At 40.0% G+C, this 25,785-nt stretch overlaps 1 protein-coding gene across 1 annotated transcript; it reads left to right on the plus strand.

The window, feature by feature from the left end:
- Positions 1 to 10,816: 10,816 nt before the first annotated feature.
- On the plus strand, positions 10,817 to 21,858 carry LOC580300 (alkaline phosphatase; the record flags this gene model as incomplete). Its single annotated transcript, XM_030979073.1, has 8 exons — positions 10,817 to 11,059; positions 11,770 to 11,944; positions 12,846 to 13,021; positions 13,416 to 13,617; positions 14,352 to 14,495; positions 19,854 to 20,045; positions 20,751 to 20,888; positions 21,192 to 21,858. Coding segments are annotated over 8 exons (1,647 nt in total), but the record flags the coding sequence as incomplete, so codon positions are not given.
- Positions 21,859 to 25,785: the final 3,927 nt, after the last annotated feature.

Consider the following 25,785-nt stretch of genomic DNA (forward strand, 5'->3'; position numbering starts at 1 on the left):
TTATAGTATGTCCCCCTTTTCAAATCATGAGGGACGCCCCCCCCCCCCCCCCAGCCACATTTCCCATCGGGATTTTCGCCCATGTGTAACAGACAAGTAACAATTACGGTATTTATCCTTCGACAGTGCATCGTTGTTTTCTCATTTTTGAGTGATTCTCCCCACTTATCATTTTTATTTTTCGACGGCGGCTTTAAAAAAGAGAGCCTTCGAGCGTAGCGGTTGCGGTCGCGGTCTTTAAGCTCAGACCCGCCCCATTTTATTAGTATCTTCTGGGCTGTAGAGCTTGATCATCGAAGTATGAAGGGCATATCAACGATTGGAATGTGCAATTGCAAACTGATTGACATCAAAGTGCCAAAACGGTCTGAAAGAGTTTCAAGAAATCAACTTGAGGGCGATATCCACACCACATTGTCATGATTGCCTATGGTAAGCATGTTCTGATATTAGGTAATATTTCACCTTTGCAAAGACTTTGAAAATGCCTGCAGATTTTGTTTGTTTAAGTCCTTGCGATTGTATCCATAGTTATCTGTATCCGAATATCTTTGATTAATTACAATGGCGTAGCTATATGTACATGTGCTACCCCTCCCCCCCCCCCCAAAAAAAAGGGGGGGGGGGGGGTCAAAGGAAAAGTGTGAAGGAGAAATAAAAATAAAGGACATGGGGGGGGGGCAGCAAATAAAATTAAGATGATAGGACCCCCACCCTTCACTCATTCGAGAACATTGTTCTCTACTGTATCCTGTACATCATCAATGATGTTAGGGTTTCTGTTTTCAAGGGTAGGCTATTCTTCTCAAAAAGAACAATAAGTTATAATGCAAACTTTTCATGATGCAAACTATATCAAACACTTTCTGACTATACGTAAACTATCATTAAACATGTACGCTGAACTACACTACAAAGGGTACTCTTGCTTGCTTGGGGAGTGTGTTTGGAGGAAGGGGGAGGGATGGTACATTTAAACCGAGGACTACTAACATGTGTCGCGTGTTGTCGGGCAATTTGTGCAACATTTACAATCATGTTCCCCTCAGAACTCATGTTCCTTTTTGTTTCGTGAAACAATTCTCAAACCGCAGTCAGTACAATACATCCATATTAGGGTTAGGGACGTCGAAATACGATATGACGTTAATCCTTGAAAGATTCGTTCAAGTGGTCGCCCCTCAACAAAACTCCGTCTGCAAATGAGCGAGAAGGGTTAAACAGACTTGATTGAGTAATGTAAGGATTATTTTATTTTCATTAATGCCGAACAGATGTTTCGCTTCGACGCGACGTTGGTCATTTTCATAGACGATTCTTGAAACAATGACATTTTCTAGTTCAGAAAGAATGCTAAGAGTTTGCCGATGTCACGGTACTTATTGTTGATGTTGTCATTGTAGAGAATCTATTGTCTTTTATAATTACTCCAAATATCTTAATACCACTGGACCTATGTATCATGTTACAATTGGCAATGATTCCTCTATTATTTTCGATTCTTTTTTAATTTTATTTGTCGCCATCAAGTCATTAATGTTTGAAAGTTAAGATAGTAATTTGCTATTATATCCCCCCCCCCCCCCCCCCCCCCCCCACACACACTTTTCAGGAGCGTTTTAGCGTCTAAATGTGAAAGGGAATATAAGAACACAATGAAATTGGAATGTTTTTGTGTGTACTTATGGTAAACAAAAATTAGTTTTAAAGGGGGGCTATGGGTCGTTTGTGCCCCCTTTAATCCGCCTCTGGTCATGACATTATTTATACTTCTATCTATCTGATCGGACCACATGATTATGGCCTCGTGTATATCTCCCATTCACCTGTCGTTTAGTTGAAATGTAAGGCAGACCTAATTTTCGTTTTATTTTTCAGCGTAAGGGAGTGGGGTTTGGCCTGGTGATGCATATCCGATTGGGTTTGGTTAGTGGGTCGGCCTACTTCATTTTGGTTTATGCCTTGATTATTCCTAACAGGGGTGGATCCAGGATATTTTTACAAACAAAGCCGGGCGCGGTAGATTGCAAGAAAAAAAGTACACAATCGAGCGATTACGTGTAATACATGCCTATTGGGTTCTAAAAGGTGGCAGCATTTAGACAAATTGAATACACAATCAAGGGGCACTTTGTTGTGGTTGGATTTTCATGTGTACACTTGTAAAATGGTGCCTGGCTGGAATACTCCCCAGGGAGTGGAGCGTGTGCAATATCATGAGCGGATTAGTAATTGAAAGCTAATGACCGGGGTAATAATAATTACAATGTAAAGTCCTTAATAAAGTAATATTGAGCGATAAACAGAATAATGTAACTATTATATATTATTATTATTATCGGCCTTATTTGAGAAATTAATGAAATATTAAATTACAAGTCTAATAATGAGGGTCCAGGTGTCTTCCTTCCCCCTTCTCCCTTCCTTTTATCCATCTTTCCCTTTTTCTTATTTTTACTGTTTTTTTTTCTTCACCACTCGATGGAGGGGCACGTGCCCCCCCCCCCCCTCGTGCTTCCTACATCTACGCCACTGGAAGTAGCCCTACTGTAAAACCAGTTTACCTCATCAATTAGTTCCGCCCCATCAGTAACATCTAATATCGGATACCAGTCTCATTGCAGCATCATCATAATCATCATTACGAGTAATGGAAATAGAGGCATGCCGTAACGGTACAATACAGCACATTTTATTCACTTTCACCCAGGTGAAGTAAATGAGGTGCCTGTTTAAAGGCACACTGTCCTACTTGTAGCTACTTGCTCCCTCTATAAAGAAAACTTCCCCAATCGGTGCCTGTTGGTCTCCCATGATCCTCTTGTTCTTATGTTAAATGAGAGCTGAGTTAATGAGATAGCCACCTGTCACAGTGACCTCGCTGGCTCGCTGGGCGGTCTAATCCCTTCTTGCTGAAGTAGTAAAGCCTACCTTTAAAAAAAAACCCGTTGAATCTCTGAGCGCTAGCTTTTGCTTTATCTCACGTTTGGGTACCGTATGCAAAAACGCTTTAAAATCAAAATTTTATGATTATGATTATGATCGAACAAAAATACAGATATAGGCCTAATCGTTAGTTTACAATTTCTTGACGCCCATAACCCCGCCCCATGTCGATATCTCTATTTGTATGGTCCGTTAGGGCATCGGAAGAAGAGCGAAGACAAAAACAAATTTGTAGCCGTATGGAGAGGTTCGTTTTCGAAGGAAGGGAGGAGAGGGGGGGGGGGGGGGGGAGGGGGGGACCTAAGGTGGCAATTATTTTATATTTTGTCAGAATCACGTTGTCATAGTCGGCCTGTACATGGCCTAAACCATGTAATTATTGATAGTGGGAGGGGGCTACTACCCCGGCCACCCTTGTCCCAGGGACCAACACACCCCTGCCCACCGTGATGCATAATTTACGGGAAATGAATTACTGAAGAGATAGAGAGATATTCCGAAAGATTTATTTACAGAGTGCTAATTTTAGAGTCCGCGAGTGCAGAACCTGTGATATAGTCCCTACACCCACATCGTATGCTTTGGCGGTCATGGTCATTGATGATTAGAGAGCTGAAGTGAGCGGGAGGATGAGAGGTATGCAGGCCGCTGCGCTCCCGGTGAGCGGCCAGTAATGATGGGGACGTCTGACCCACGTAATTAACATTCTTCTCCGCTGAAATCACCGACGGAATTGAGAGGGGGTCCGAACTTTAGCCCCCATTATTCCAAAATAGCCCCACAGTTGTTCCTCCTGTTTCAGTGAGCGGTGGTGTAGCATGTATCCAGTCATTGAGGGGGCGGAGGGGCTGGTGGTGGCATCTGGTCTCTCTGCGCCAGAAGGATGAAACGTCAGGGTCTTGGAGGTTTTACTCCACTCATAAGATCTGGGTAGTGATTTTTTTTGTTAAAATTTCTCTTATTTCCAATAAGACAGAGCTCCAGCAAACACACAACGCTCCCAAGATCTTTGCAGAACATCATTAGGAAGTCAAAACGTTCATCAAACATTTCATTGCGTTTACGATAACGTTGTAAAACACTTTTATAGAACGTTTATCCACGTCCCCATAACGTTTTGTATTCATTCGAGGAAATGCATGGGGAAGGAGAAGTGCCCCTTGCTACCCTCCTCCAACTCGTGCGCTACGCCTCCGTGATGGACTGCATGCCTATTATACTTTGTTTGGTGACTGCGGTTTAGTGTTTAATTATTAAGCACACTTCACAGTGAGGAGTTAAGGGAAATGGATGTTTTTCTTCAAGACTATTGTGAGACTTAGCAGTCAGGACCCCTGTAAATAGCTAACGAATCTCAGCAGGCGCCATTCTTTAAAGGGTTCTTCTTGTCTTTACTCGTTATCTTTTCTTTTAATAACTCTGTTCAGAGGTGGAGCGCGGGTCCAGATATTGAGGGGTACCGACATTGTGAGGAGAAGGGGGGAGCAGCAGCAGTACTTGGTGGATGGAATACGAATTATATTAGCATGGCCATTGCTATGGGAGGGAGAGGGTCCTATCATTCTTTTCTCACGTTCTACCTCTCCCCCTCTGGCTTTCTCCTCGCTCTCGCTCTCTCCCTTTCTGTCTGCCTTTAAGTTCCTCACTCACCACTTTCCCCCTGTGTTTTCGCCATCTGAGGGGGAGGGGGCATGTGCCCTTGTACTCTCTTCAGGTACGCCTTTATCTCTGTCGAAGCTATATTGCATTATCCCTCGGCATTAACAACTTCCAATTTTCCGATAATACTGTTAGTGTCTTTGCTCACATCCTTTCTAGATGTATCGTGGTCCATTGAAAACCACCGGAATATGAATTTAGGTACGGGGTTCGAATCCCACTAACATTTAAGCAATAAACATGTTAAATTGAAAAGTAGAAAAGACAGCGCGGTACGCCTGAAGGATAACTGATTTGTTGTCGTATGTAGCTTCACGACCATGGAACCTCAATATCTGCCTCTGCCTATCCCGCGCCCTTAGTGACGACCCCCTCCCTCCCCTATCTCTCTCTCTCCCTGTCTGTCTGTCTTCCTCTCGCTTTCTCTCTCCCTGTCTCCTTCCCTCTCTCTTGTCTTTCTTTTCATCTCTCTCCACCACGCCCTCCCTCTAACTCACTCTCTCTTTACCCCCTCTCCACCTCTCTTCACTTCTCCTCTTCCCCTCCCCTCTCTCTCTCTCTCTCTCTCTCTCTCTTTCTCTCTCTCTTCATCTCTCTCTCTCCCCTTCTCTCTCCCTCTCCCCTATTTTCTTCTTTCACCTCCCTCACCCAGTCCTCCCCTCTTTCTCTCCCTGTCCATATTCTCATCATCTATTCATTTATCATCATATCTGGGTCAAAATCGCCTCCAAGTCGCCAAACTCGAGTCTTGAAAAAGTATCAATTTCTAAATCCACCACCTCAGATTGTGTGGCGCTACTTGTCACAGAGCTCCTTCTAAAAAACCACCTGTTTTGCGGACGAAAACTTCCTCCTTTTACTTAAAAATATGGGATTATTTCTTTTCGAAAACATAAATAAACCTGCTTTAGCGATCAAAGTTTATTTTTCATTGCTGTGTGGTTTGATGCCCGTGTGCAAACAAAAACATCTTGAACTTGAAGTTTGGCAACGTGCATTTTATTGACTTCGCCACAATATTACTTTCTTTTCCTCCATATTTGATCCATATGTGACGGAATTCTTACGATACAGTCTATTAACGCAAAACATAAATTAAAACATGAATGACGTCATGAGCAGTAATAGTTACGAATGGGTAGCCTGCATGCTCAGCTTGGAGTATTTTTGTTCGTTATTTTCTTTTGCTTCTTGGAATCTTTCGGAGAACTCGTCAGCAGTTGGCCCGAACTTCTCCCCCTCCCCCATTCTTAAAAGTCCAATGACAAGTATCGCGCAAACTTCACTTTGGTGATGATTGAATCATAATGATTAACCATTCTAATTCTGGAGAATAAAACAGCAAAAATCTTGATTTTAAGTGCAAGTAGTGAAGATATCGTGCGGTGATGATAATTGCAGGATTCTTAGGAAGAACAAGATTGATGCTGATGCGGTTTCCCTTGATAAACAAATTAATTGTTAATTTACAAGCAAGGAGAATAGAAAATCTTCAAAAAAGAGTAACATTAAAGATTCAATAATTTCCATTCGTTAATCATATTTTATATTCAGTTTCGAAACGATGGTCACCATTTTGGGCGAAGATCCATACAGTATATTCAACAGGTAACCACTTTGTTCGGCCCAGGAGCGGTCAGGTTGCAGAATGAGCCTTTCCTCGATTAAACCAGGGACTTGATTAAACTTTGACGGTATTTTATCTTTCGGGGCCAATGAGAATCATCATACATTGATAACGGGAATGATCTCTGTCATATATGAGGGGTTCAACGACATTCAATGAAGTCGTAGTGCAACGATAGACCAAACCAGAACGATTTTCCAGATGAATTTCTTCCTAAAACTGCCGTCACTATTGGGTAGATTTGATAAACAGTTGTCGTTTTCTCTCTGGATACACTTCTATCATTGTTCGATTTTGTGGGAAGAGACACAGAGAGAGAGAGAGAGAGAGAGAGAGAGAGAGAGAGAGAGAGAGAGAGAAAAGGGATAGAGGGAGAGTGAGGGAGAGAGAGAGAGGGGAGCAGTAAGAGAGGGGGAGGGAGAGAAAAATAGAGAGAGAGAGAGAGAGAGAGAGAGAGAGACAGACAGACAGAAACAGAGAGAGAGACAGAGAGACAGAGAGAGACGAAAGGGATAGAGGGAGAGTGAGAGAGAGAGAGAGAGAGGGGAGCAGTAAGAGAGGGGGAGGGAGAGAGAAATAGAGAGATGGCAAAAGAGAGAAGGGGAAGGGAGAGACAAGAATTCAGGAATTTTAAAAAGAAATCAAAAGTGACCTGTCAAAGATATTTTTGTACCGTCTTTGACAACTGTATTCTTTTTATGCCATATTTTAAATCATTTAATATTTAATAACGACATTCCCATTCAGTAAACACGGGTCCCTACGCACGAAACTCCCACGGGGATTCACATACAAAAATGGAATCGAAATAAGAACAAATGCCTAAATCTGGTTTTGAAAATGACGAATGCAGGATTGGAGGGGGGGGGGGGGGAATGTGATAAAATGCGAAAAAATTATTAGGTCTTATATATCAAAGGTAACCACACACTTCTCTACGGCCCCTGTAATAATTATTACCTAACCATTGCCAGGTACATATTTAGTACCCCTGGGTCGAGAGAGGCAAGTATGGGCAAAACACCTTCTCCAAGAACGTAGGCAGCTAGCGAGGGTCGAACCCGGGACCTCTCTATACGCCTACTCTGAGAGCCAAGAGCCTTGACCAATACACCAAGGTGTCATTCTTACTACGAAATTAAACTGATGAAAAAGACCAACGCAATTCCCCCAAAGCACCGCATTCTGGAAAGACGATTCATTCAGGTTTTACTTTACATGAAATAATAACTAAACGAAAGAGAACACGGTTATTATTTTTGAATTAATGACTTTAATACAACATCAATTATTATCATTAAATATAGATACTCCCTTATGCTGCAACATTGTGCCTCGAGTTTCTGTGAGACCGTAGGCCTACATGTATGTCGATCGCGACTGCATAATTTTCCATTTATTTAAAGCCTTACTGCACTAGTTTGGCCAGGAGGAATTAGATCTCCATGCATGGTCACTAACAGGTGATCATCTCATCAAATCAGCCCTCAATTAACATAAGAAAAAGGGGATCATGGGGGACCAATGATCACCGATTAGGCATTTTTTTGCTACATAGATGACGAAAGTAGCTATAAGTATAGTGCAGTGGGGCTTTAAACCTGGAGTTCAAATTTTGTAAAGTTGTCTGTCATTTCACCATTTGAATAAATCCATCCCCTTCACTTACTACTGAGCAGGAGGAAAAACGTACCGGCCACAATAAGCCATGCTAGTTGAAAGGGAAAACGGAAGATAATTTACTGCAAATAAAATACCTGTGGAAGTATTCACCTCAAACTCCACGCATGTCTTTTAGATTATGTCCTTAATTTTCACATTACTCATTTAGTTTACAAATGATTGTCCGTCGTTTCTCATTTAATTCGACTCGGCCTTTTTTCCCTTCGCGAAGTTCCCACGATATCCATCGATGGATGTGCAGAAAACGGTTAGGCGTGAACTTTACTTTCGTATCACTACTTTCGGGAATTTTTACTCTGATTTAAATCGACTTTTCCTTCTTGCTTTCTTCTTTTCTTTCTTTCCGGGCTTCTATAACAGATCCATTTATTAATAGATCTGAATAAAGCAATCCAGTCGTACTCTCTTAAATAATAATCATTTGTTTATGTACATATGTATGTACTTTGATAGTTTTCACACGGAAATAGAATGAATCGGTAAAACCACTGAGACGATACGAACTAATCGAACGAAACCCGTCACCCTAACCCTTCATAGGTCATCAAATCATGACGACACAATTCTCTGTGACGTATTCACGCACGTGACGTTAATTTAGGCAGACGCTTCGTTTTGATTGGCTATTGAACTCCAAGTCACATTTCGCTCCCCCTTTTTTCCAGAATGAAATGACAAAAAGAGATCCCTGAAACTCTTTCCCAGATCATTATCAATGAGTGATGTATATATTTGAGGTATATGTGACAAAAGATATCTTTGTGGAGGGTGAAATTGGGTCGAGTTGCCTTGACCAGCAAAGCTTGAGCGAATAAATTCTAAAGTTATGCATGATCTCGAGCTCATTATGGAAATGACTCTTACATATGTTATAACATGAGCTCATGTGGTGATGGTGGTGGTTGTGGTATAGAGTCGAAGTTGAGTATTTGGTCATGGAATTGAATTATGAAAATGTAATTTAAAAAAAATGTCTGGAAGCAAAGGTTGATTATGTAAGTACATCATGTCTGTGACTTTAGACATTTTTATGATGCGAAACATTATTTGCTTCATTTAAAGGCCCACTGCACTACTTGTAGCTACTTGCGCCCTCTATATAACAAACAATGACTAATCGGTGACCATTGGTCCCCCATGATCCTCTTTTTCTTATGTTAACTGAGAGCTGAGTTGATGAGATAACCACCTGTCCAGTGACCTTGCAGGGCAGTCTAATCCCTCCTATAAACTACGGCAGATAAGCTTTAATCGAAAGTATGATCAGAATCACCATTATATAAATCTTTCTAAAAGTATCTAAATAATGAAGGTACTGAGCAATAATTACTTAAGATAAATAAATGAATGATTGATCCTCTCAAGTGTAATAAAGAAACGCGAATTGAATACACTGTATCAAAATATTCATGACATTTTTATGTTAATGTTGAACTGTTTGTTAATACGAAAGAAAGAAGTGAAAACATTGGTGCCATTGTTGCATATATATATATATATATATATATATATATATATATATATATATATATAGTAATTATCTTTATTGTCATATGGGCTGGAAATTGCCAAAAACACGTTAAAGGTGTTTAAAGTTGCTATTAACCAGTGACCCGTTATGTTAATGAAAACGAAAGTATAGGCATATTGATCTGATGCCATGACTTGTTACACCTTAAAATATTATGACTTAGCTATAGCGCTATACCAGTCGCTACCGCTGTGACACAGTATTCCTTTCCGTGGTATTTCTGCATACTTAGGGTTAGGGGCTTTTGGCAATATACATTTCTAGAGAATCGAAAGGATGTAAAAAGGATGCCGGATTGAAATAGACACCTTTTGATTGAGCACACACGGTAAAACTATCTAGATAATGAATGGACTGATTGCTGGGAGTCAAATTGGGGATGATTTGGGCCATAATTTGAAATGGAAACACCGATTTCCCCCCCCCCCCCCCCCCCCCCTCTCTCTCGCTGAGAAAGAATACAAGGGATGCATTCTATGGGTTCTGGACTCGCGATAAAAACACATGCCTATCTCTTTTTCCTCTGCAATGTATTCTTTTTTTTGTGTGTGTGTGTGCTTGAAATGGATCTGGTTTATGTAGGTCAGTGGTATATAGTAGCGTTAAGCTGTGTGAAAACGAAAGAGTATTTATCAATGCAGAGAAAGAAGTGAAAAAGATAAACTTCGGGTGACATTTTCCAAAATATAATGTAACTTATGAATGCAAAGAATAAGGTGAAAAGGATTAATTTAGGGTGGTAATTTATAAAATAACGTAATTTAAGAATGCAGGGAGTAGCCTGAGGGTGGAAATCACATTACAATTTGGGTGATAGTTATTGAATAATGTGAGTGGCAGAAGAAGAAATTTAAATTATTTCAATAATATCAAATATATTAGCAAACGTTCGGCTTCAGATTGCAATTAGGATTAAGAGGCGATAATGATGGTAGTAATGATGATGGTGATGGTGATAACGGTGACAAAAATAATAATCAGAATAACAACTATTTTGAAAAATAATAATGATAATAACAATATCAATAAAAAATAACAATAATAACAATGATATTGATGACGATTATGACGAAGATGATGATGGTGATAATGATGATTACAGTCATTTCAAATACATAGTTCATTTGAAAAGGGAACGAACTTCAGATAATAATAATAACTGCCCCGATGAAGCGCTGATTTTTTTCTTCATACCTGTACACATGTATTACAACTCGGTTGAGACTTGAGAGTGTCAAATAAGATTCATGTATTACCAAAGAAACTTCAGTGCTGTGGAAGGGATTCGAACTCCGTACCTTGTGATTCACAGTCCGCTTACTTATCCACGAGACCACAACATCACTAGACATAAACACTAATTTTCCACGTTTTGTCTCCCAATTTCAGAGGCTCCATATTGGAATTTAAAAGGCCGAGCTGCCGTGGAAGAGGCGCTACTGCGACAGAGGCTCAACGTCAACATCGCCAAGAATATCATCTTCTTCCTCGGTGACGGGCTCGATGTCACGACGACCACGGCGGCGAGGATACGAAAGGGCCAACTCGCCGGCGGTATGGGCGAAGAGGCATCGCTGCACTTTGAACATTTTCCTCATGTTGGGCTTGTAAAGGTAAGATAGAGATGGGGAAAGAAGGGAGAGGGAAAGTGAGAGAGTCAGCGGGGAGGGGGGGGGGGGGAGGCAAAGGAGAGAGATAGAGAGAGAGAGAGAGAGAGAGAGAGAGAGGGAGGAGGAGAGATGATGATGGTGCCTTTCTTCATCTTATTTTAAAGGTTGGGAAAAAAGGACGAGGTATTATGAAATGCAAGACAATTTCACAATCATCTGGCAATGTCTTCAACATTATGAATAATATATTTAATTTCTAGAGCGCTTTAATATAAAAGTTTCTAAACATTTACATCATAATTTGTAAATAGTATACTAAAGTTATGAAACATTATTAGTATGACTGATAAACATCGAATATAAGGCATAATGAAATTACGGAATTTTACACCATTCAGCTCCTTATTCACCATGGATCGAGACCCTTGTTTAAATTCTATATTACTTGTATTGTACGCGTGGCCAAAGCTCTATTAACTTCTTGGTGTGACAAAAGTCGAGTGTGGTAGTCCACTGTCGATTCAATTGGTTGACCGAAGCAAGTGAAGGGTTCAGTTGCATTTATAAAGCACTGAACAAACAAGTAATATAAGAAAATATATAGTGAAAGGAATTTAAAACGAAGAATAAATAAGTTATCAGAGAATGTTAATCCTAACTCCTTGAGAATACAGAAGGTAGTAGATTTCTTTCTCTCACTTTCTCCCCTGTAGACTTATAACACAGACCGACAGGTCCCCGATTCGGCGGGAACAGCCACCGCCTACCTGTGTGGGGTGAAAAGTAAATTCGGGACTTTGGGTGTGGACGATCGCGTGGAAAGAGGGAAATGTACATCGATAGAGGGCGCTGCTGTCGATTCGATTTTAATAGATTCGATGAAAGCTGGTGAGTTATTTGATCGGTTTATGAGTATTGATTATGATAACGTGAGATGGATGAAATATATGTCATACATGCTTAACTCCACAATTTTCCAATGTCATCTTTTTTTCCTCTTCTCCAATATCCACATCGTCATCCAGGCTGATCTCATGCGGACTATCATATACATGTATCATCATCTTAATCTTCCTCCTCATCATTAACCTCATTGTCGTCATGATCAGATATTCCGCCACCTCAACATCATCACTTATTACTATCATCATCTCCTCTTTCCCATCCTCTTTCCCCTCCTCCTCCTCCTCATCACCATAAATCCATATTATCGTCATCATCATCACCTTTGTCATCGTTCTGATCCTCCTCCTACTCGTCATCATCCTCAATATCATCATCATCATCATCATCATCATCATCATCATCATCATCATCATCATTATCATCATCATCATCTTTATGATACTCAGTCTCCTCCACCTCCTCCTCCCCCTCCTCCTTCTCCTATTCTTCCTCCTCATCACCATCATCCTGTCATTGCGTACGGGTAGTGAAAATGTAATACAAATATTAAGTATTTGACCAATGTTTACCTTTTCTTCAGAATAAGTTCCAATTTACGTTATTTAATAAAACACAAGACTATATCATTGATATAACTTCCGGAGCCTATGACCTACAACCATTGCTTTCTCTTTAGGCTCCGTCATAATTATTTCTCCCTTTATTTAACTTAGTCTTATGTATTATTCTTTTCGTTTGTATAAATGCAACCAAAAACAAACAAATGTAACATGCCAAATGTAATGACTATTATACAATATGTGAAATATGAAAATAAACTGAAGCTGAAACTGATCTGAAACTGAATCCTAACCTAGTTTCACTCTTTCTCTTCCCCTTTCAGGTAAGAGTACTGGATTGGTCTCGACAGCGAGGGTCACCCACGCTTCGCCCGCCGCGCTCTACGCCCACACACCCGACAGACGGTGGGAGAACGACCACGATCTCGATGATCGCGACAAAAGAGAAGGCTGCAAGGACATCGCCCTCCAACTCATCGAACACGGGAAGAACATGAACGTAAGTTTGTGTTTGAGTCGGTGAGCGTGTAGGTTGGTGCGTGCGTATGTGAGCGTGTGTGCTTGGATGTGCAGTAATAAAGACAGCAACTTCAATGTTGATGGAGAAAACGATTATGATGATGATAATGATGCTAACGATTAAAGTAATAAATATAGTAATAACAATAACAATAATTATACCTATATCAGTGACAATAATGTAAAAACAGTGATAATAATAATAATAATGGTATTAATAATGACAATAATCTTGACAGTTATATTTCTGTCACGCGGCATAGCCTATACTAGCAATTGTCTCTAGATGGACCAGCTATGAGTATATCTTTCACATTGAAATATCATGTCATTATTGGCCTTTTATGAATTTAAAAATTAACTCACACTTTCAGGTTATCATGGGCGGTGGTCGTCGCGAGCTGACGCCGCGCAACGTGGAAGACCCCGAGTACGACGGCGACTACGGGCAGCGTCTCGATGGTCGTAATCTGATCGAAGATTGGCTCGAAGACAAGGATCCCATGAGGTCGCACTACGTGTGGAATCTTCAGGATTTTAACCGAGTCAACGCAGAGACCACCGATCATCTTATCGGTAAATACGACATGATAATAATATAATTATGTCTTATTTACCCGCAGTAGCCACATTCAAAATAACCGCTTTTCCTGAGGGTCCTGCCGTTATTATTACCCCATAATGGCCAGTTACCGATTTTCACGTGGGTTAAAAGAGACAAAAATAAAAAAAAATATGGGTAAAACTTCTTGGCTATACTTCTTGGCTATTATTATAATTTAAGAACCGAAGAAGACAGTTACAAACTCAGGACCTCTCCTTATTATGAGAGTCAAGATCAATTAGCAAGATACAACAATGTCACCCACAAAATATAAAGTAATCTACTCAAAAATAGTTGTATTGCTCTTTTGAGAGAAGATTCCCCTAATTTCTTTAGTCATTCCCACTCCTGTACAAATTAAGAGTGCTTTTGTTAGTCCAGAGAGAGCAATAAGCATGTAATGTAGGCCTAGTATAAACTTGATGAAGTTATGCTGTCCGAAATGGTAACTACTCTACCTCATTTTCGACCAGGGCCCTGTTGCATAAACCTTGCCATTGATGGTAACTTTGCCATCAATGGCAACTACCATGGTAACAGGGCTCAACAGCCAATCAAAATCAAGGTTTCCATGATGGCAAAGTTACCATCAATGATAAGTTGTGTGCAACGGGGCCCAGTATAACGTAAATATGTGACACAACGGGGTCAGTATTACTTTTGAATTTTTCACCTGATCTCTCATTTTGTGCTTATGAATACCCAGGCCTGTTCCAGCCATCGCATATGAAATACGAGACGGACCGGCGATGGGACAGGGCCGGGGAACCTTCTCTTGCTCAGATGACAGAGAAGGCCATCAAGATTCTCCAAAGGACCAGTGATAACGGATTCTTCCTCTTCGTCGAAGGTGGGTTTAGTATGACGAACGAGAATATGATGCTTGTAGTAGTAGATCCAGGGGACATGGGGCATACACCCCCCTCTCCCACAAAATGAAATCTGCCATATGCCCTTTACTTTTAGCAAAGTGATGCATGTGCACATACTGTCGTACTCTTGTCCCGGTAAAATCTGAGAACCTCTTCTGTTGTTGTTGTTGTTGTTGTTGTTGTTGTTGCTTGTCAGCATTGGCGTAGCTACAGGACGGCACAGGTGGCATTTACCTACTCCCATCGAATGGCAAACAGAAAAAGAAAGGGGGAAACAGGGGGAGGGAAAGGAAAAAGGGGGAGGTAAAGGAAAAAGGGGAAGGGGAAGGGGGAAAGCATGAGAAACGGTCGATGGTGAGATACCGTCCCGCACCCCCACTCATCGGTTGCCTTTTAAATTCACACTTAACTTTACAAATAGGATGGGTGCCCCCATCCCCTGCCCCCCATGATGTAAGTGACCCTTCACTGGCTTGACTCACGCTACGTCCCTGCTTGTTAACAGAACTGTTTCCTCCACCCCTCCCCTGCTCCAGAGTTCTGGTTCCGCCACTCTTTCCGAAGGATGTATGTAAAGGAATTTGACCCATTTTTCAGCTTATAGAGCCTATTTGACATTGTGGGGGGAAATATACATGTAATCGTGTGGCCCAGTTTTATATCATAAGAAATGCAGCTAGGTATATTGTAACAGGATAGGACTATTTTCAAAAATTCAAGCTAACGCAATTTCAACATGTTCAGTTTCCTTGCGCGTAACCTATTTAAATGTTCGGACATGACGATGACGTAATCTGAACATGAGTTCTATACATACATATCGGAATTGCCTTGAGTTTATTTTTCGAAAATAGTATCAATTTATACCTTCTTTTGTTTCCCGCATAACTCGCATTGAGCCTGAGGGATAAGTTAAAGTTCGATGGTTTCATGATTTATTTTTACCTTATTGCTAAGAAAGCATAATGCTTGTCAGTAAGCAACCAGGGGACCGACGACTTTAGGTCCTCTCCGGGGGACTTGGTAATAAAGTTTTGTATAATGATCAATGCCTTACCAGAGGGCACGAACGCATTGACCTTGGTTTCGAATCAGGGACCTCCCGGGCTATCATGCCTCTTTAATAATTTAAAATGGTAGAAACGAAGTAAAACATCATAATTGATTAGGCACAGTGGGGAAGGTGGAGGAGAAAGTGATGGAAACAAAGAATTGTGGAAAGGCTACAAGGAGAAATACAAGGCTTATAGTTTTTCAAATCTAATAAAATCGGGCTGTGAATCAGAGCGTGTTTTAAAACAATACTAAAAAGGTGACGTAAAAATATGATACATCTCGTTAGATTATCCTGGAGAGTAACACTAGAATTCCCCCGTGATATGCAAAAAAAGTGAGATTCCCGTAAAATATCAAACTCACTAAAAGCATAGCTATCGGTCATCAACTTGTCAAAGAGATTTATTTGAGACGGATCGGTAAACACACAGTCTGCTATCGGCCCGTATCGAACTACCTTACATGTGTACCTGAACGCGCCCATGGGACGAGTACTGATGACAGGCAAGCTATGCTGAAAGGGTCACCGGGCAGGGCAGAGTGCGTTTGCATTGCGACCTTGTGGTATATGAGCAACGACTTTTAGAAGAGCTTTTAATACGAACAAGATAGTTTCAAAAAGTTGCATTTAACGATTTACTAATAAAAAACCTAGAAAAAAATAAGAAAAAGAAGAAAACAAACAAATGTAAATCACATTTTGGGAATGCTTTTTATTCTATAAAACGTTACAGGGCGTACTGACCCAACTGCTGATGAAATGTCCTCTTTTCTGGGGTGGCAGGGCGGGGGCTCCCATTGGGCGGGGGCAGAAGGGGTAGAGGGCAAGTTCCCCTCCCCCAAATAAAAAAGAAAAAACTGGGTATACATCAATTATACATATAAACATAAGTGAAAAAGAATAAACAAAAGCACCATAAACATAATAATCCAAGTTACTGTGGCTAACGTCGTAAAATTGCGAATATAATTGAAGAGGAGGAAAGGCATATTACAAGCTGCATCTCTGAAATGTATATTTTCTATTCTATCGGTATACAAGGCTTATAGTTATTGTCGAAATTATAAGGCAAAATATCAAGTTGAAATTCTATCACAAGTGTCCGCCCATCGTGTGTTGATGTAGCCACAGGGGTGGTTTGCCCGGGGCAGTGGAATTTCGAACCAAACTTTGTTTCATAGCCGGGAGGTTAGCAAACTTTGCTTCTAGAGTTGACTTCGGGGTCTTGCAAGTGACGAGAATTCAATTTCAATATCATGTTTGTGTGTCGAAAAAATACCTTTCAATGCAGTTTTAGATGCATGTACATATTGCTGAGAGCCATAAGGGCGTTAAGTCATGTCCTTTAACAAAGATTTAACGCCCTTCTGGCGCTGAATAGACGAAATTCACTGCGAGTTTGGCTGTTCATCACCCCTTATCATTTCTTATAATTCTTAAGTGTTAATCAATATAGGCCTAACTGTGTACGTACATTTTATGCTATTGGTTTGGCTTTTCTCCCTTTTTTAAAGAAGGAAATGATAAGGTACCCCGTAAAATAGTTTGCAGGACTAATGCCAGAATAACAAAATTACGCGGGTTCTAATATAAAGCTTAATTACCACACCTCAATATTTCACGTCAAAATGCAGACTTGAATACTTGATCAACCAATTTAATTAGTCGGACAATTTGGCGCACATCCCTACCACGCTCCTCACTACCACCACCCTTATACACAATTCAAACACATCTAGCTAGGGACACTCTTGCGAGAGAAAGAGAACTTTTAGGAGAGGATGAGTTAACATAATGTCACTCTTTCACTCCCTCACATGGCCATGTTATAGTGTATGGACTACCCCCAAGGGACGGTGATGAGAGGCCTTCATATTTTAAGTCCAAAAATCTCATTCTGCAGTTGAATGTTATTGGTGGAAATAAACTTCTTCCAGTGGCGTATCCAGACCCTAGTCTCATCAGGGTCCAACGTCAGGGACCCGTTTCACAAAAGTTATCAGTGAAAAATTACAGTTTTTGTTATAAGGTACTAAAATCCTTGCTTCTGATTGGTTATCAGCAGATTTGTTCCTGATTGTTGTCATTGACAAAAGGCTTTGTCCCTGAGCTTACTATGTTCTGTATGGTTCAGCGAAGAAAAATACTTTTTGTGGGGCCCTGGTTTGTATTACGGAAGGGGGAGGCGGGGGCTCTCAAACACACTCGTTGTAAGGAGACGAAAAAAGTGAACTGCTGGAATGGATGGACGGACAGCTTTAGAATACAAGACACAGCAACATTGTATTTTGTACGAGCAAGCAAAGGGAGCGAGCGAATAATAGGGGACATTCTTTTGTCTAGAAGACAGTCTGTCAAGGGGGCAAATTGTCCCCATACCCATCATTCAGATAAGCTAGGGTTATCTCTGTACCTTTTCCACGGCCTGACCACCGCGGTCCCAATATAAATGACTATCTCTACCTCTCTCTCTGTCATCATCACTCTTAAACCATGCTCTAAAAAGGGATTATGAAAACAAGCATAATGTCTTTATTTTTGTATCGAACATGTCGGCAGTTTCAGCAATATTGCCTAGACCACCAGCCAGATGAAGAAACCTAGAAACTCTCATGAAATTTGAAAGATTTCGAACAAAATTGTTTGTCAGAAAAACAAGCTTAAATGTTGTTGCACCTTCTTTTCCACTTATTCTCCTTCTCTTTACCTTTTATATTTTTAAAACAAAAATAAAGCCATTCTGTTTATTATGTCATGACCTTATTTCCTTTTTCATGTTTCATGTCGCCAGTTCCAGTAATATTGTAAAGACCACCAGCTAAAACAAGAAACTTTTAAGATATTTTAAGATTTTGTGCAAAATTGTGAGTCAAGACAACGAGCGTTACTGTTGCTTTACCATATTTTGTGACCATAATTTTCCTTTTAAAACAAAAATAAAGTCACATTTATTACTTGTCTTTATACTTTGTCTTTCTGGCAGTTAGATCAAGAAACCTAAATATTAACAAATGTTGAGCAAAAGTTTGTTTCAGCGTAACTCGGGTTTTACCATAATTCCTGACCATACCTTTCCTTTACCTTTGCTTTGTTCTGTTTTTTAAATAAAGCAAATCAGTTTACTATGTCTTAGTCGTTCATTTATCATGTTGGCAGAAGGAAAAGGCTTGTCCATTTCCAGGTGCCTATGGGTCGAAAATTGAAAAAGCTCCAATTGTTTGTGATGTGTAGTTACTGTAGGTGTTCAGTAACTCCAGGGAGTTAGTGTTCCTGTTGTGTCGTAAGAAGGAGGGTTGCACGAGCCGGTTGTGCACCCCCCCCCCCCCTCCTCCTCTACCACAAATCCGCCATTATCCATGTCTGTGGTCATTTAGCATGTTGGCGACAGTGCTTAGCCTAATTCTGAAAAATCTCTCTCAACACGCCTTGTGACAGATGAATTTCGACCGCCGAGGGTCGCCATCACAAGGGACCGATTGAAGGGGAATGGATGGAGAGAGGGGGCGAGGGGGCGGGCCAGAGACAGCACACCGGCGCGGTGTCTTTAAAATAGGTGGCCTTTAGGGAGTTGGAATCCAAACATGGCGCTTTTAACATTCATGATGATCGACAAATTTCGATTCATAACTCCATTGTATAGAGTAATTGTTAACATTACTTCTTCTCTCTCTCTCACTTTGTCTTTCTCGCTCTGTTTTTCCTGTATAATTTTCTCTCCCCTTTTTCTATTTAAATTTCAACCCTCTCTATTTCTTTCATTCTCTCTTTTCCTCTGACCTTTATCTTTCTCTTCTATATTTATGTCTCTCTCTATTTGTCGTAACCTTCAGTTTTCCTCTTCTATCTTTTGCCACCCTCTCCCTCTTTGTTCCTTCTCCCCTTTCTCTCTCTTTCTGTCTCCCTATCTCTTCCATCATTTCCCATCTAACCACGCTCGCTCTTTCATTCCTCTCTCCTCTTTTAACAATCCCCCTCCCTCTCTCACAACACTCTCCGTTGTTCGTATACATAATGATATATATATATTATACATGTATGTATATATCTCTCTCTCTCTCTCTCTCTCTCTCACGCACAATACACACCCACACACCTCCAACCGTTGTTCCTATGCGAATCTCTCTTCCCTTTATTCTTTCTACACCCTCTTTTCTCTCCCCCCCCCCTCTCTCTCTCTCTTACCTCTCTACGTTGTTTTATAAAACTTTATAATTTCTGTGGATCTTCTTACTTCCCTCCACTTAATATCTTATCCTCTTTCTCCCTCTCTTTTCTACAGCTGGTCGAATCGACCATGGTCATCACGACGGGATGGCACTGGACGCCCTGACCGAGACCCTTGCTTTGGACGAGGCCATCGGTGTCGCTCTCCGCCTCACGAGCGCCGAAGATACGCTCATCGTGTCGACTGCCGACCACGCTCACGTCATGACCATGGCTGGCTATGCATCCAGAGGAAACCCCATTCTCGGTAAGACGACGACGATTATGACGATGGTGATGGTGACCACCGTAAATGTCGATGACGATAAGATAATGACATTGTTTTATTGTGCATGATACAGGGTGTCTCTTTGCGCTTTACAAATCTTATGTTAAAGAGACTAAATTCATCCAGTGCAAAGAATCATAAAACTAGACGACTGGTAAAAGAAGAAAAAAAGAGCCAAAGGTTGCCGAATGCGATGGTGAACTAAACTCTTCGAGGTGAAATTAAGAGCCGAATGCGGCGAGGGAAGATAATAAATTATTGCCCCTGCGATCAGCGAAGAGGCGATAGGATTTCCCACAGCCCGAGTCAGGGAGTGATCTGAGGCGACTATGATTTGTCATGTGACCTTGTTGCTTTGACCAATCATGTCACAAGGATTTTAGAATATGGAACAATTCACAACATAATTATTATCCATAATTGAATTGTACTCAAATGAATAAAAGATGAATAACCCCAGTATCACTATTCTTCAAATTGAATGTAATGGGGAAAGGCAAAAAAAATGAATGGACCAGAATTTAGGAATACTAGTACATCCTTTCTATTCCAATCCCCGTCAATGAATATAAAAAGCCAATTTCGAACGATTCAGTCTTGCTAAATACCAACCAATCTGTGAAAATATTTATTATGTTTAAAAATTCTGGTAATTGTTTTGTGTGTTTATATTTCATTGTTTAGGCCTTGAGGACCATTACCTTGCCGATGACGATCTACCATACGCAACTCTCAGCTACGCCAATGGCCCTGGGGCCAGACACATGGCATCTTCGTTCCAGAAGCATGGCGCTCGTGAAAATTTAACATCAGTGGACACAGGTATACATGCTTAATTAGATCAAGAGTTGTATGTGGATGTGCGTGTGAGTGTTAGTGTGTGTGTGTGGGGGGGGGGGGGTGTCTTATTGCTTTTGAGGATGAAATTAATGCAACAGAATAAGTTTGACCATTTAATTCACCTTCCATTTCTTTCACTGTTCTCTCCTTTTTATCATTTTAAAAACACCATTTCAAGTATTGGGGCGGCGGCCCAGTGACCCAAACGCAATGCTTATACGCTAATTACCAATGTTAGGCCTATGCATCAATTTGTAATATCACTTTTTTCCTTCATATTTTCAGAGGAAACTGGTCACCGACAGCAGGCGCTAGTCCCCTTCGACGAGGAGACGCACGGCGGCCAGGACGTCATGGTGTACGCTCGGGGCCCCATGGCGCATTTATTCCACGGCGTTCAGGAGCAGAGCTACATACCTCACGTGATCCGGTACGCAGCGTGCCTCGCGGGCGAGACCGAGCACTGCACCAATGGGCAGGCCCGTTGGTGCGAGGGAGGTACTGCGAGCGCGAGCAGTAGCAGTAAGACAAAGGAACAAGCTGAAGTTGAGGCCCACGTGGGCGCGTCGGCCGTAAGGCGGACGCACGGTGGAATGTTCCAAGTTATTGCGTGCGCGTTTTTAGCCAGTTGTATTAGGTGGATGCTGCAAACGACTGCATGATGTGGGCGATATTTTTTATATTATTAGTTTTAAAAAATGTCCTGTTTTAAACTCTCTTTGATGGCCAGTATTCTACTAAAATTTAAACCCGATGCTCCGCCTAGCTTAACTTTGGTTCAAAATCTGGTTTAATGACCGTGAAAGGAAGTTGTCTGAAGTCTATCAGATATAATTGCGTGATCTTAAACCCAGCGTCGGGTCTAACTTATATAGTAGAAAACGATCCTTCACGTTTCGCATTCCATAATAAACGGGTTACAGCAAAGTAACGGAGGATGTTGAATGTTAAAGGAAACCAAAACCTTCATACTAAGTTACTTTTATTGTAAAGTTTAAGATATTTGAAAAATATCAGTGAAAATTTGAACAAAATCGGGCAAGGAATAAGGAAGTAAGAGCTTTTTGAAATGACTAGTCACTAGAGGGCGGTATTCAAGGGCGGTGAACAACTCTTCATGCCTTTTGTACATCAAATTCCATGTTTTTCCTTCTTTCTTGTGATTGAGATAATGTACTCCCCTGAAAGCAAGATATAGAATGCAAAATGATATTCTACTTCACATGTTATGAAGTCGGATCAAGAACACAAATAAATACGAAGAAAAAAAAAAAAAAAAATTGTGAAATTTTATGTACAAAAGGCATGGAGAGTTGTTAACAGATGATGTCATCAAATTGAATACCGCCCTCTAGTGACTAGTCATTTCAAAATGCTTGAACTTCCTTGTTCCTTGCCCGATTTTGTTAAAATTTTCACTGATTTTATTCAAATCTTTTAAACTTTACAATAAAAGTAACTTAGTATGAAGGTTTTGGTTTCCTTTAAAAAAAAATGCAGCTTCCATAGCACCAAGATCTTAAAAGTAGTTAAATCCCGATGTCAGAAGTTATTCGCACACTTAGGCACATTATGTGTCCCCAGTTTTAGCCGATCAGGTTCATGCTATTATCTTTAATTAAAACCTGTCGGTTAATCTAATGGGAAATTTGATTGGCTAATGTGAGAACACTGCTGGAGGAGTTCTGATTGACTTATGTTGGGAAATGCTGATAGTTTTTTATTTTTAAAAATCTATTTCTATTAGTTATGTTATTAAAACATTTCTGTACAAGTATCATGAAACCAGGATTAAACATTGGTAGTAAATTGATGAGATGTTGAATTTAGTGATAATTTATACTCTGCGTCATATCTGCAGAGAGAGAATGCTAATGAAATTTCTAATAGACCTAGATCCTAAATAACATGAATGTGAGGATTCACATCAAATCAAAGGGATACCGGGCGAGTTCGCCACAAACCTCTTTAGTTAAATCAAGATCACCATCCAAACATGCCGCTCTTTCTCAAAAAGCTGTTTATAGAAGTGGGCGTCTCGTAGGAGGGGGCTAGCTATAGGCCCTTGAGACTTGATTCCTGTTCATTCTATCTCTTCTCTGTCTTCACTGAGGCAGTTTATAATTCTTTTTTTTTAAAATAAATTAATGTAGTGCGATAATAACAGCTTTAATTTACAAATGGTTCCATGTTTTAAAAGCCTGTTGCACACGAGGCGTTCTTGTGCTATCGTAGGACTCCGTCAGCGACCGCTGTGGTCTTTGACGCTCCTTACGAGAGCACTTTTATCCAAAGAGTGTTCTGTAAAAATGAACAGTCCACCGTATGTACTGCTTTACACTTCTGGTGTATGGGCAAACTGCCTTCACAAGCTCGATGTAGGTAATACATGGAGCACAATTGGAACGACGTCTTGTGTGCAACGGATATAAATCTCTGTAAAGTTGATGCAGAGACAATGCAGGGTATAATATAGTTATTTTATGTGAAGAAAGTACTTGTTGGACTTTATATGGCTGTACTATTGTTGTATACATGTATGTAGTTATTAAAGTGATATTGTATGTACATATTTTCATGGATATTTTTAGAACTTAGTTGTAAGTAATTTACTATTTTAGGACGCGCATTTATACTGGACATGTCATATACCTCTGAAAATATCTCCACAATGCCTTCGATATTATAGTCATTTAAATCCTTGTCTACATTTTTATATGCGTACATAAGTCCGAGAGAATAGTGTCTCTTTGATTTCCTTGATTCTAGACTTTTTAAGTGTGGCGATAGTAAAGTGTGATATTATTTATGGCCAAGAGAGATATATTTTCAAGGTTAATTTTGAGTGTAAGAGTAGAAACCATGGTGGATAAGTGTCACTCACATGTCATGTTGCTTTCAAAATGGGATAACCTTTTTCCTATGAATTGGCCAGTATGAAAGAAAGAAGGAAGTAACACTCTTCCTTTCTTAAAATCATGTCTTTAATCACTATGGATCAAAACTCTAGATTGCCATGTTTAGAAACATAATACACTGTATGTGTGTCAACAGTTGACTATGGTAATCCTTATTTGCTACATCAGTTACAGAAAGCTAGTGGTAAAGGGTTGATGTATAAACTGGATGTACAAGTGTGTATACAAAAATTATAGCAATCGAGTCTTTAGTCTTCCTTTGTATGTGTATTGGACAAAAGAAATCATTCCAGATGTTAGCAATTCATTTGAAACTAACCATATTTATATTGTGTTATTACCCCCATAATAATGATGATCATGGAATCTAGGCGTTGTGGCGTGCGCCTGTAATCCAGCTAAAAAGTGGAAGTTACAAACTGATTCAGCCGAGGACGCAGGTTCGAAACTGAGTCACGTCTTTCGGATGGTGACGTTAAAAGGTCGGTCCCAGACGTTAATAATCATATCTGATTGATACACGTCTGTAAAAACCCAATACACACACTCTTCCAACAAAAAAACTTCAGGTTATACATAGTTCATTCAAAGGCAGACAAACAAAATCTCTCTCTCTCTCATTTCTACATTTAATTTATAACAGTAAGCCTATTGCTTGAACGACTAGATCAAGATCTTGTATCAAGATAATTAAGACTACATGTAGTTCAAAGTTTTCAATGTATCCATTCTTCACAAATTACTTTAGCTAGATGAATAACTGAAATGAAAATAGTTATGAAATACAATAACAAATCAAGTTGAGTATCTGGTAAAACAAGGTAAAGCGATTACATGGATGCATACTTTTTCAGGAGATATGTTTCTATGATGCGAAAGCTTACAAATGTTTTTCATCTCGACCAGAACTCAACCTGTTTATTTTAGGCCTGATTTAGGTTTAATATTTAGTTTCAGAAATAAGTGATTTGTTGAAGATAAAGACATTGCCACTTAACACTCCATTAGTCAGTGAACTAATTCAACCGACTTGCATTATTTGAAGACACTTGCCGATTTTTCAAGACAGTTGGCAAGGTTCAGTTTTCATCTTAATTTTGCTCACATGACATTGTGTTTCTTTTGATGTAATTTTATATTGTGTACAAATGTTATAATAAAATTTTACAATGATAAAAAACAAATCAGGTGTCGGCTTGATTTTGTGGATTCACTTTGTTAACAAGGCATCGTTTCACGAAAACGTCCTGAATACAAATTCCAAAACATTCCATTGAAACACATGTAAATTGTAATACACACTTTTCAACGGGAAGTCTGTGATTTTGTACTTACGACAGTTTTGTGAAACGCTGCCCAGATGTGTATGAATTACATTTCTAATGAATATAACAATCAATCACGTTCATAAACAGACATACATGCATTTCCGATGTAAACCAAGGGACTCATATGTACACTTCATTTTGTTATTACATGTTCGAAGAGACACATTTTTAAATGTGGTCTTAATATAACATCCCGAGGACGATCTGGAAATTTACCGCCTAACCGAGGACCTTCATTTTCTGTGTAAATAGGGCGCCTAAATAAACGTACCCTTATATGAAAGGGCCTCAAATTTCAAACAATTTTACAGAATACTCGTTTTGCAAGTACATGTAGTCGACACACATACACTCATACACCCACATTTTTAAAGACAAACTTAGTTATGCATGCACTATAAAATCAAGTCAATAGTATTTCGTCGCAACCACCACAACACCAGTAAATTAACCGGTAGTAGATGAATGAAGTCGACAGCTTAGGCAGAGTTGGGATCAGACCAAAATAAGACAAAATATATAATTTCCACATTACTCCTGCTAACTATTCCAAGATATATAATCCTCAGAAAAAGTTCTGCAATTCAGCTAGGCTCTAAAGTTGATGTCTCTCTTGTTAGTATATCATAGTAC

Source organism: Strongylocentrotus purpuratus, unplaced genomic scaffold (assembly GCF_000002235.5).
Source record: "Strongylocentrotus purpuratus isolate Spur 01 unplaced genomic scaffold, Spur_5.0 spur5_contig_816, whole genome shotgun sequence".
NCBI lineage: Eukaryota > Metazoa > Echinodermata > Echinoidea > Camarodonta > Strongylocentrotidae > Strongylocentrotus > Strongylocentrotus purpuratus.